The sequence below is a fragment of the Morus notabilis genome, unplaced genomic scaffold (genome assembly GCF_000414095.1).
Source record: "Morus notabilis unplaced genomic scaffold, ASM41409v2 Scaffold409, whole genome shotgun sequence".
In the NCBI taxonomy this organism is placed as follows: Eukaryota; Viridiplantae; Streptophyta; class Magnoliopsida; order Rosales; family Moraceae; genus Morus; species Morus notabilis.
Window position 1 is genome coordinate 173,785 of NW_010357248.1, and position 13,600 is coordinate 187,384.

Below are 13,600 nucleotides of genomic sequence, written 5' to 3' on the forward strand. Positions count from 1 at the left end.
TCTTTCCCTGGCTTTGAAACTTGCGTTCCACGGCATCGATAACGTTTTGCACCGCTAGAAGTGTATTAGTTCCAACAGAGCAGCCCAAATCAGCAATTTTAAAGCTGTTTGAAGAAGAGAAAATCTTGATATCAAGTTTCTCAGCTATTGCCTTGTTGATCAGTTCTTTGGCAGCTTCTATAGCTTTTCTCTGCAAAACAGGGTAATGGTTATTTTTTAGGTCTTTAACTAATTATGGAATAAGGTTATAAGGCTACAGGTAATTTTGTGATAATATGCACCTGAAAAGTTGAGTTTTTGCTATAGCTATGAAGTCCGTTTCCGCCATTCATCGGACGTACCACAACTTCCGTCATCAGGCCTTTACATATTGGAAAGCAGTAAATAAATCTTGAATACAAGAAGTAACAAAAACAACCGTAAGATCTCGTTTAGTTCGTTAATTCAAGTTTTCAATTCGAGCTGAGATGTAATTTTATGTGAGTTTTTAACTGTAACAAAAAAAAAATAGATGTGACTTATTGTGAGAGCTTTTAACAGTAGGAAAACAGAAATTGAAAACTCGAATCGATCAAAAACTTAAAAGAAGTCAAGAATAATGCCACTTATAAAAAATTCACACCATTATTTGAAAACAAATTTTGAAAGATGAAATTGCGGATGCTAAGTTGCGCATGAAAGCAGCCACCAAGGACAGATCGAACTTCATAAACCACATAAATTACATAAAAAGCAAGTAAACAAAGTTTAAGCGAATATTTGTTTGAATTAAGTACCAAATTAAACTAATTGTCTGTGCCACGGTTAGAAATGCAAGATATGGACTAGAGAGCTTAAGAAGGGAGCTTACTCGGAGTGGATGAGAGAAGAAATGCCATTTTATAATATTGAGGAAAACAAAATGCGGAAATATAACAGAGGAAAGAGAAGAGCAGTGATTAATGAAGAAGGAAGCAGCCTTTTTATGCGCACGAAACAGTGGACGCAGCCTCAAGAGGACGCAGCCTCTAGAGGCGTTTGGAGGTTACCATAAATACTGGCAATACGAAATGTCAATGCGTGTTTGAATAATTTTTTGAACAAAAATTGTAGTATATAGATGATTTTTTAAACTATAAGTAGTAATAGCATAATTATTTTAGCTAGTTAGTAAATAAAAATTCTTAAACATTTGAATTTACTTTTTTCATCTTACCCTTATTTTTAGTTACAATTCCTCAAACTTTCTATTATAAATTTTTTTCAGAAATAGTAGAAAATATGTCAATATGAAAAGTTTAAGAAAGTATATAGGTCAATTTTTAGTTATACAAATTAATAGGCCATAACTTGTCAAGATATGGTTCATAACCAGATAAGTTATGGTTCATAGCCAGACAAGTTATGGACAAAAACCGTGAATTATGGACAATAAATTGTCAAGTTATAGTTTATAACCAGACACGTTATGGATAAAAACAGTAATTTAATCTATTTATTAACTTATGTAAACTATTAACCTATTAATTTTAATTCATCTCAAATCTTGACATATTTTTCTCTTTTTTTCAATTTTTTTTACCCTCTACAAAAATGTTATTTGCTTGCTTCTCCCTATAATTTAATTAAGAAATCACCAATATAATATTAAGTACTCATTTTGATTGGTTCTAGAACCCAAGAATCACGTCTAAAAAACTAAATGAAAAAATAAAGGAGCTTTTTGGGATTGGATATTCTTACTACAGGCCCGTTACACGTGTTTATGATTGTTTCATTTGAACTCAATTATTGTTTTTGATTCAAGAAAAAAGCCACACTCAATTTATCATTTTCTTGTTTTGTTGGCTAAAGAATAGGAATCAATTGTCGGTTATTTGACTGACATGCCTGTCAATTATTGTGCTATGACAGTAATGTGGCCCCAGATTACAAAATTTGGATGAGGATCCAACAGATTTTTTGGTACGGCCAGACCCTTTTTCTGGCTAATGAAATATGGATGAGGATCCAACAGAGCGAATCACGGTCCTGATGTGTTGAGGATTCTATGTGTGCGCCCGTTATTTGTGAACACGAATGCTGGACAAGAAAATTCACTCCGTACGGGTTTTATTTTGTAATTTTTATTTTTATTTTTTTCAACTGAAATCCGAAACTATTGCATTAGTAGATGATTAATTCTGCATTAGTGTAGGGTGCGGAAACTGCAGCAATAACCAACATTATTGCTTGGTTTATGGACATTTAACCTCCGAATCTGGTCATATATTGGAGCAGATGCATCTAAAAGTTTCAAAGGTTGTAACCTCTGAATTGAATCACCATTAAACCGTGAATAAATTGGATTTAGTCAACCTTATTTCAGCCTTGTAACATCCCCTGCAACAGGCTATATAAAGGGGCCTCTCTAGCCATTTGAGAGCACACCTTCACAGAGCTCTCTTCTTCATTCTCTCGTTTTTCTTTCTGTTTCCTTGCAATTCTTTCTAGTTCCATTTTGGTGATAGAGGGAAGGTCCGAGTTCTAGTTCGCCGGACAGTTCCGATAGGGCTTCGAGCTACCGCCGTTGTTGTTGCCTCTTAGGAGACAGACGTCCAACGTTACCTCAAGCACTCGCCAGAGGGGACGAATCTGTTTTAAGAAAAGCGTGGTTCACGTGACTCGACATCCTTGCAATTTGTTTTCCGAGTTTAATAGAAAGGTTGAATTAGTATTGTAACAATTTCGTTATTTTGTTCTTCCATAAGTTATTGTTCTTCTTTGTATTATCCATATTTTTACTAACAATCTTAAAACATATTCGGATTTATACATAAGAGGACTTCACAAGAGGAAAAAAAACATTTTTCTTATTGTATGAAATTTTTGTCAATTTTCTTACTAACTTGGAAATTTTTGTTTTGAAGAAATGGCTGATAACATGAACGTGGGTAGTCCGGCGGGAAGCAACACGAGGCCGCCGAAGCCGGCACCTATGGGACAAACATCTATCTCGGTCCCAACCCCCGCTTTGACCTCGATGCGGCCTTCGCCGGTCTCGGTTCCTGTGAACCACAATGAAAAGCCTGATAAATTCAGTGGGCTGAATTTTAAGGCTTGGCAACAAAAAATGTTGTTTTATCTGGCAACGTTGAATCTTGCGAGATTCTTGAAAGATGATCCTCCTACTGTTAGAGAGGATGAAATGGATGCTTAAGCATTCCACGCGGTTGATGCATGGAACCATTCTGATTTTCTGTGTCAGAACGATGTGCTTAACGGCTTGGCTGATGGGCTTTACAACATGTATAGCTTAAAGAAAACAACTAAGGATTTATGGGAATCTTTGGACCAGAAATACAAGTCCGAGGACGCAGGTGCTAAGAAGTTCTTAGAGGGCCAATTCCTGAATTACAAGATGGTGGACTCAAAGACTGTTATTAGTCAACTACAAGAGCTCTAATTAATAATTCACAAGATACATGCTGAGGGAATGGCTATTAGTGAATCCTTTCAAGTAGCTGCGCTGATTGATAAGCTACCTCTCTCCTGGAAGGAGTTCAAGAGCTATCTGATGCACAAGAGGAAAGAGATAACCGTTGAGCAATTAGTTGTCATGCTTTGCATTGAAGAAGATAATAGACGGACTGAGAAGAATTTTTGTAATGCAACCGTAAGCTCTGCTAAGGTTAATGTGGTGGAGCATGATAGCTCCAAAAAGAAAGGAAAGTCCGGATCCAAGTTGGGACCAAAGGGAGGAATTGTCAAGAAGAAATTCCAAGGGAAGTGCTTCAATAGCAACAAGGTTAGGCATAAGTCGGCGAACTGTAGGCTGCCGAAGTGAAACAAGGATAAATAGGCCAATGTTGTGGACACCATTTCCAAGGAAATTTCTGATATCAACTTGTCTACTATGGTCTCCGAAGTGAACTTGGTCGACTCCAATCTAAAGGAGTGGTGGCTCGATACTGGGGCTACAAGACACATTTACTGTGACCGGGCTGAGTTTGCTGATCTAGTTCCATTGGAAACTGGAGAGAAGCTTTTCATGGGCAATTATGTAACTTCTGTGATCAAGGGCCAAGGAACGGTGTTCTTGAAGATTACCTCGGGTAAGGAAGTGAAGCTCCATAACATGCTTTATGTGCCCGACATCCGGAAGAATCTCATATCCGGGACAATGCTGAGCATGCACATCTTCAAGATGGTATTTGAAGCTGATAAGATAGTTTTATCTAAGATGAGAATGTATGTGGGGAAGGGTTATGTAAATAGTGGCATGTGGAAAATAAATGCCATACTGTAAAACACAAGAAAATGAATAAAAAGAAAGAGTCTTCCGTTTATATGCTTGAGTCTTCAAACTCATGGCATGGTAGACTAAAACATGTTAATTATGATATTATACGTCTATTAATTAACATGGATCACATACCCGCATTTTATATTGATTCGAAATGTAAATGTGAAACTTGTGTAGAGACAAAACTAACGAGGTCATCATTCCAAACGATAGAAAGGAATACTGAGCCACTTGATCTAATACATAATGATGTTTGTGACTTAAAGTTTGTTCAAACTAGAGGTGGTAATAAGTATTTTATCACTTTCATTGATGATAGCACAAAGTATTGCTATGTATATTTGCTAAAAAGCAAAGATGAAGCTGTAGAGAAATTTGCTCTCTACAAGCAAGAAGTTGAAAACCAACTTAATAAAAAGATTAAGATGGTAAGAAGTGACCGAGGTGGTGAATATGTCAAACCATTTAGTGCGCTTTGTGCACAACATGGAATTAATTACGAAGTCACACCTCCATATTCTCCCCAGTCGAATGGCATTGCTGAACGAAAAAATCCTACCTTAAAAGAATATGATGAATGCAATGTTAATAAGTTCTGGGTTGCCACAGAACATGTGGGGGGAAGCCATTTTATCGGCTAATTACCTTTTAAATAAAATTCCGCGTAAGAAAGTCGATAAAACGCCCTATGAATTGTGGAAATGAAGGAAACCTTCCTACAAATACTTGAAAGTGTGGGGGTGTTTGTCCAAGGTAATGGCTCCAACACCAAAGAAGATGAAGATAGGTCCGAAAATAGTTGATTGCATCTTCATTGGGTATGCTCATAACAGTACCGCATATCGGTTCCTTGTGTACGAATCTAAAGACCCTAACATACACAAGAACACGATAATATAGTCTAGGAATGCATCGTTATTTGAACATGTATTTCCATGTAAGACTAAGGAAGATGAGCCCAGTTCGTCAAAACGAATTTTTGAAACAATCATAGAAGATTATAGTCAAAATTTTAAAAACAATGAAAATGTGGAAACAGAGGAAGAGTCTAGACGAAGCAAGAGGGCAAGGATAGAACAGTCTTTCAGACCGGATTTTCTAACCTATATGCTAGAGGCTAAACCTCAAACGTATAAAGAAGCTGTGAGCTCAACTGAGGGTCCTTTATGGAAAGAAGCCATAAAGAGTGAGATAGATTCCATCTTATAAAATCATACTTGGGAACTAGTAGACCTTCCACCAGGAAATAAACTACTAGGTTCTAAGTGGATTTTTAACCAGAAAATGAAGACATATGGAACAATTGACAAGTATATGGCCAGACTAGTAATAAAAGGTTATAGATAATGAGAAGGCCTTGATTATTTTGACACATAATCTCCTGTGATGAGAATAAATCTATAAGGATGATACTAGTAATTATTGCGATGCGGAATCTTGAAGTTCATCAAATGGATGTGAAGACGGCCTTTCTAAATGGAGATCTGGAAGAAGAAATCTACATGGAACAACCTGAGTGTTGTGTAGCTCCAAGACAAGAGAAGAAAGTCTGCAAATTGGTGAAGTCTTTGTATGGACTGAAACAAGCACAAAAACAATGGCATAAGAAATTTGACGATGTCATGATGACAAATGGGTTCAAAATCAACGAGTGTGACAAATGTGTTTACGTCAAGAATATAGAAGATGGTTATGTCATTCTTTGTCTTTATGTAGATGCCATAATAATTGTAGGTAGCAATGATCGGATGGTCAAATCTACCAACACATGTTGAACTCAAGGTTTGACAAGAAAGATATGAGACCAGCTGATGTGATTTTGGGGATCAAAATCAAAAGGGTGGCTCATGGACTCATATTGACTCAATCACATTACGTGAACAAGATACTTGACAAGTTTAATAAGATGATTCTGGTATAGTCAAAACTCCTATTGATATAAGTCAACATCTGTCCAAAAACAGAGGAGAAAGCATATCCCAGGTGGAGTATGCTAGAGTGATTGGCAGTCTGATGTACTTAATTAGCTGTATAAGACCAGATATTGCCTTCATTGTAAGTAGATTAAGCAGATTCACAAGTAACCCAAGAGATAACCACTAGAAAGCAATTGTGAGAGTACTGAGGTACTTAAGATATACTCATGATTATGGACTGCATTACACAAGAGAACCTGCTGTTTTGGAAGGATACTCTGACACAAGTTGGATATCTGATACACATGATTCTAAGGCTACTAGTGGATATCTATTCACCTTAGGTGGAGCAGCTATTTCATGGAAATCCTTTAAGCAAACGGTAATAACCAGATCCACGATGGAAGCTGAGTTTGTCGCATTAAATAAATGTGGCGAAGAAGCTAAATGGCTCAGACATTTCTTGGAGGACATTTTCGATTAGCCGAAGCCTATACCTACAATTTGCATATAGCTAATCAGCTATTGGTAGAGCATATAATACGATGTACAATGGTAAGTTTAGACATATACGTCGTCGACATAATACCATTAGACAACTGATCTCAATGGGAGTCATAGTCGTTGACTATATAAGGTCGAAAGACAATATTATGGATCCGCTGACTAAAGGACTGAATAGAGATCAAGTTGAAAAGACATCGAGAGGAATGGGACTAAAGCCCATAGAATAAATATGTCAAAACAGTGGAAACCCAACCTAGCTGATTGGAGATCTCAAGATCTAGGTTCAATAGGACAACTAAATTATTTAGACCAGCTGAGTTCACTGTGGGGGTAACCCCAGCCTATTCCTATGATGATAACAATAAAACCCGTATGAGAAGAGGTTATACATTAGTTTTTTAATGATTCTTATGCGTTGGATACTTCAAGAATCCGAGCGGAGTAATACGAGTTACTTTTTATTAAGAAATCACCTTTGTGAGATAGAAGTTGGGCCACTTCAAAGGAGAATTGTGAGGGCTCAATTTTTTAGAAACTCTTGCAGAACCAGGTAGATATTCATGGCCAAAACAAATATAACCATGAGAACAGAACTGTGTCAGGAAGATGTTTGTGTGAGGTATATTAACGTTTACACAAAGGCAGAATAGTTTAAGGACATCGTGTGTACTGGTCAGCCAATAAAGTTAATGTATTCTCACGTGGGAAGGTTCAAGGGTTAACGCCTACTTATCCTTTGCAGGCATCGAGTGTAGAACTCTATCACCGTGTCGAGTCTGTGTTTTCTTGTCATCATTAAATTTTCATTCATGTGGGGGATTGTTGGAAAAATGGCTTGTTAAGCCATTTTAAAGGCCCATTTTGAGGCTCATTTTGGAAAGGGGCCCAATTGGATTTTAGGATGGGTCTTGATGGATTTGCGTTCTCTGTTGCGAGGAGATCGAAATCAATTATTCATACACTCAAAATGGATATTGGGTGAATGAGAAATTGATGTTCTAAGTATGTCACTTAGAGTGGTTAATGTAGTTGAAAATTACAAAAAACCCACATTGGTTAGGAATGAAGCCTTGGTGATGTTTATAAGTGATTGCACTTTGAAGCCTAAGTAAGTATGTATAACAGAGAGGCTCTCTCATGCGCAGGGGGGTGCAAATCATAGTCCCAGCGGGTTGGGGGCCCCAATGAAATATGGATGAGGATCCAACAGAGCAAGGAACATAGAATTGGATCTCCGTCATAATTTTCGCATCCTAATTTACCAAAACAGACATTCTTGCAGAACGGAAGATCATAGAAATCCAATTTATAAAATTAGCTGAAAATTCAAATCCAAAGGCCGAGAGCACCTGAAAAATAAATGACCAGTTCATGGTATCACAGGTTTTCCGGATATATCAATCTCAAGAGCCATGCTACGTCCAAAACTCTTTTTGTCTAAAACATTTATGCCATGCATCTAAAGCAACTGCAATACAATCCTGAATATGACGCCCTGGAATGAACCCAAATTGATTTTGGGAAACTATACGACTAGCAATTACATATTCCTAGACGATTTGCCAAAATTTTAGTAATAATTTTGAACAGAAAATTACTCAAGATAAAATGGCTTTCTTGACTTTTGGAATCAAAACAATAAGGTTTGATTTAAGATTTGGAACGAGATGACCTGGTTGGAAAAATCTCTGGGCCATTCGAACAGCATCATGACCAACAATGTCCCAGCACGATCTATGAAGAATATTAATTATTAGTGCTAACCGAAATAGTGAGCTGTTGAACAGCACAACCAACAAACGCCAATGTTGTCTAAGAAAGTTGAAGCAAGAACCCACATATTAGGTAACTTATCAGGACGATCATTACAAGTGACGACTCTCAAATTCAAAGAATTCCAAAAACTAGAAGGAACAGTAGTAATATCAACCCAAGGCTCCGACAAACACAAAATATCAGGTTTATGTAACCTACAGAGCATTCCAATTAAAGGCACCTTTCATTGAGAATCGGAGGAGATTCCTCTCTTCCTAGTGTTACAGGAAACAGTTCAGGTATGGTGTTGTGATCATGTGTTTGTGAGGTTAAATTATTTTGTGACTGGGTTTGTAATATGACCATTAGACAATTGCTTTTAGCTCGTACTCTAGTAATATTTACTCGGACGAAGTATGTGGTGTTTCAAGCATACTAAAATACTTTCGAAGATATATCGTCCTTCCATTAGTTCTAAGCTCCAAGACCTGAAAAGAAAATATTTTCCCTTGGCTTAAGTTTCAAAAAAAAAAAAAAAAAAAAAAAAAAAAAAAAAAAACCTAAAATGTTGCAAACTAAGTTTTCAACCTAAAATAAATAAGTAATTCAAGTTAAATAAGTCTTTACACGATTGTATTGAGTTATTTTATATATGTTTTAATATGCTTGTTGTAACAGCACGTAGGAGGGTGCGTCTAGTGGCGCGCCCACGCGCCTCATGGAGAAAATTTTCTCTTAATAATTTAACATGATGACTGCTTTGATACGCTTGTTAGACTTTAATTATAAATATAATTTTAATCGTCATATTCATAAATTCTAAGAACCATAATGCCAAATTATCAAGAAAATTGAGGAAGCGTACCTGAATCCATAATAACAACAATCGACACTTTTGCTGCATTACTATAACGATTGGCAAACCGGTTATTGTCTTCTTCAGTCAAATCACCAAAGTTACTTAATGGGGTGCTTTCTCTCTAGATGGGGAAGAGAGAAAATGTCGAATGATTTGATGTATTTAGGACCATAACCATAAGTCTTTATATACTTATCTTATAGGCTCCCATTAAACCTTATGAGATAAGCATTAGGTATCCACTCATTTATCTCATATGCAATTAGAAGTCTTCTTGAGCTTTTCTAAATAGACCACTTTATTGACCCAATTAATTAAATAGCTTGATATAATTATTATAATAATATGTGGCAACACTTTATATAGGAAACGTGGTTTTCCTAACAATTAAAGCTCAGGAGCTGATATATGATGGTAAGGTGCTTGAAGATGACATAGTGATTCGTGATATTTGCAGAAATGGTGATGCCGTTATTCCCCTGCTGGTAAGGGAGCAATTTGCCAAAGTAAGCTGCACCTTTTGAAGGGGATTTTAAACTGTATATTCCATTTTAACTTGATAATAGGGCCAGAAAATTATATAAATGAATTCTGGTGAAATTCAAACCGGGTTAGATCAATATATTTTGGTGTGTTGTAATGAATTCGAAGGAAAAATTTTGGTAGTGTAAGGTTGCGAATTCTATCGTTGATGGATTATTTTATGATCAAAGGACTTTTATTCTTCATAGTTTACATGTTTGTTAAGAAATCTGTTAAAAGAAATTGATAAAATTCTGATCTTTTGGTTGTTTTTGCTCCAAAAAAAAAGCTGCATCTTTTTTTTTTTTCTTTTGTCTCAAGCTTTCTTTTTTTCACATTATTTTCTTTTCATTGATAAGATTTTTACTGTTATTTGGTGAATTTTCTTTCTCATCTTGGTATTGTTATGTGATCTTCTTTTTCCCTGGTTTCTATGCACAATATCATATTTTTAAACGGTTGATATTGCTGTCATCTTGTGTTAATCTTCGTTAAATATTTAGGTCATTTGCAGTTTTTTTCTTAAATTAATATACGGTCCCATTATTTTATTTTTCTTGTTGTTTTTCGAAGTGAAAACTTGCTTTTATTAAAAAGAAGCTAAATCAGCTTGTACAAAACAATTGTTAAATTTAGGACAAGTCTCCACTCAACTAACATCGACGGCTAATATGTGGACTATAAAATTCTCTATCTGGAAAATGTAACAAATGAAATCACAAGACGCCTGAGGAAACATATAAAGTATATCTCGAATAACGTTGGAGTCAGATGATCTAATACTCAGATGCTTAAGAGCACGAACTACGGGCATGTTTAATTCGCTGATTTAAATTTTTAATTCAAGTTGAGATGTAATTTTACGTGAGAGATTTTTACTGTAGTAAAAAAATTAGATGTGACTGTTTCTGAGAGCTTTTTACTGTAGCAAAACTTGAATTTTAAACTCAAATCGGTAAAATGAACGGGACTTACATTCACTCATTCGTCGCAATAACCAGACTTTTGGTACCCCTAGACTGCGCGAAGAGCACTCCTTCCCAAACAGCAAGACATTCTGCTATGTGGGGAGAAAAACGCCCATGTGTGGAAGTAAGGAGGAATATATATATATATATATATATGCTTCCTACATCCACGGATTTCCAAGATTAAAGATTATTTATAATACAAGTGCAACAGCATTTGAAGATAACATTTATTTGTTAGAGTTGTTCAAAATATGCTCCCCCTTTTTTTATTTTTTTAAAGACCTGGAATATAATTTTTATGGGAACCTCTGTTTTAGGGTATTGTACGGATTTCCTACTAATAGGATACTTGTTTTATACCCTTAGATTTAAATTGGAGGGCAGCAAAGCAGGGAAAACTAAGAGTAAAATAAAAATATCCACACGTTACTCAGTATGATATTACAAAATAAAAAATAGCCAAAAGCTTACAGTTGCATCTGTCCGTGAGATTCGTCGAGAAGGTTAGTGAAGGAGCTTGCGTCGCCGTGGGAGGCATCGGAAGGGGAAGCTGGGCTTCCCGTCGTGGCGCCACCATGGTGAACACCGATGTGAGCACATTCCTTATGTACTTCTTTCTATAATTGTTTTTTGGTTTTTTTAAGCATATTCTGCAAAGTTGGCTTGCCCTTTTTTTTTACTACAATTAATTTTGCAATTAACTTATTTAATATTGAATTTTATTTTTCAGTATAGTATTCTCCATGTTACTCTTTAATATTCCACACTTGTTCTTCTTTTTCTAGCATCGTTGCCAACCTTTTGTTCTCGTCCACATTCTATCCCATTTTTCGTTTGGTATGAATTTATGATGTTCTATCTTTCGTTCTCTTACTGTTTTTTTTTTTTTTTGAAAAAAAAAAATTATCTATTGTCTTTCTTGCTCTTTTTTTGTATCACGTTTGTATGCCAATTTTATCTTTTGGTGGCTTTAATTTTTTTAGGTTTGCTGTTTGGATTGTCAACTTGTTTTCCCGTCCTTTGCTTTATTAGCTTTTTTATTTTTATTTTATGTATTGTTGTTTGGAGCCTCTATCATCTTGATGGTTTGTGTTGTTATGTGATGTGTGTGTGTGTGTGCGTGTTTTTTCTTTTCTTTTCTTTTCTTTTTTTTCTTTTGCTGCTAAGTTTTAATGTTATGTGTTTGGTTGTTTTAGTGTATCTATGTTTAGTTCTCAATTTCGTAATGAACTGGAAAGTTATGAGAAAATGTTCTTTTTTTTTTTTTTTGGCTTTTTTGTGATTTTTTGGTATTATGTTTCATATAGGTTGAATTAGATGATATTGTGAACCTCTTTATATTGCTTTTATTTCGATATATGTGTAGAATCAGGTTTCTTTTTTATAATGATAACATCATTTTCATAATGAAAAGTTTTAAGTTCTGTTAGAGCATTTTGTGTTGTCTTATTTTTGACAAATTAGTTGTAAGATTAGCTGGCATTGTAAATTGGTAGCCTTTTTAAGGAAAGCCTTGTTGTCATGTTTATGGGCTGCAAATCAAAGGATTTGATTGCTGCAAATCAAAGGATTTGATTGCTGAAAATGAAGAGTGAACTTTTAGGGGGAATTGATTGCTTGTAATCTGCAGGCTGGAGCAAGGCTGTTTGTGTGGAAAAAGGGTTGTACGCTGGGTGGTTTTGGTTTCTGAAAGACAGATGGAAAAGGGCTGAAAACAGGAGATGTTAGTCTTCATGTGAGAATGAGATTGTAATGTTAAGTGGCGTTTGATGTGTTGCGATGAATTGTTAGAACACTTTCGAGTTGGTTCTTCGGGAGAAGATTTCTTTGGTTTCGGGAGGAAACCGTCAAGTCGAGTGGTGCTCGCTGATCAAAGTGCCTAAGGAGATTCTAGGCAACGGCGACATTATCAAGGAGGGAGTCGTTGAGTGTGTAAGACCATTTGGTCCTTTTTAATCTTTTGCACTTAGTGGATTGATCACTGTCTGGGCATAGCCCCGCAGATGTAGGTGTGCGCACCGAACTGCGATATCATTTTCTGGTGTCCTTTATGTTTCTACATTATTTTCCTACATTGTTGTTTTGCTGGTTTAATTTCAGATTTTCTATTAAAACAATGTTAGAGTAAAGTGTTATAACATTTTCTGTGACACCAGCGACAAAAACGGACCTAACAATTGGTATCAGAGTGGTTCACTAACCATTTGTTTTGTGAGATTTTGGGATTTCGTCTGTAGTGTCAGAGATGGATTTTTTTGAGAGAAGGTGGCTCAGTTTCGCGACCTCCCCTCCTAGACGGTTCCAACTACTCATATTGGAAAGCACGTATGAAGGCGTTCGTCAAAGCTATTGATGAAAAGGCATGGAGAGCTGTCTTGACTGGTTAGGAGCATCCAGTAATAAAGGATTCTGAAGGGAAGGAGATATTGAAGCCCGAAACTACTTGGTCAACTGAAGAGGACAAGTTGGCGAACAACAATTCTAAAGCGCTGAATGTTATCTTCAACAGGGTAGATGCGAACCAATTCAAACTCATTTCAACGTGTGTGTGACGACCCTCCTATGAGGCCGCCACTGTAACTTAAACTTTAACTTGTACTTACTGGGGTTTCTTAAAATTTGCGGAACATTTTTTTTTTTTTTATATATAAGAAAGAATACTTTCATAATTTGTAACAATAATTTCAAATAAGTGAATCACTAAATTTCTTAAAGCTTTTCTTAATTTCAGTTAAGATAAAACGTTCTAAAAATATCTTTCAAACAGAGCAGCATTTGAACTCTTATTTCAAATGCTCTTTAAAAG

The 13,600-nt window shown here is 35.9% G+C and overlaps 1 protein-coding gene across 2 annotated transcripts in view; it reads right to left on the minus strand.

Annotated features, from left to right (window-relative positions):
• LOC21403786 (probable S-adenosylmethionine-dependent methyltransferase At5g38100) overlaps positions 1-1,049 on the minus strand; it is a 2,885-nt gene extending 1,836 nt beyond the window's left edge. The window contains exons 1-3 of one of the 2 annotated variants that reach the window (XM_024167645.1): positions 851-1,049; positions 282-361; positions 7-190 (exon numbers count right to left, since the gene is read on the minus strand). In XM_024167645.1, coding sequence (XP_024023413.1) covers positions 7-190; positions 282-361; positions 851-878 — 292 coding nt within the window. In that variant the 5' untranslated portion in view covers positions 879-1,049. The other variant, XM_024167649.1, reaches the window with a different exon arrangement.
• Between the last annotated feature and the right edge of the window lie 12,551 nt (positions 1,050-13,600).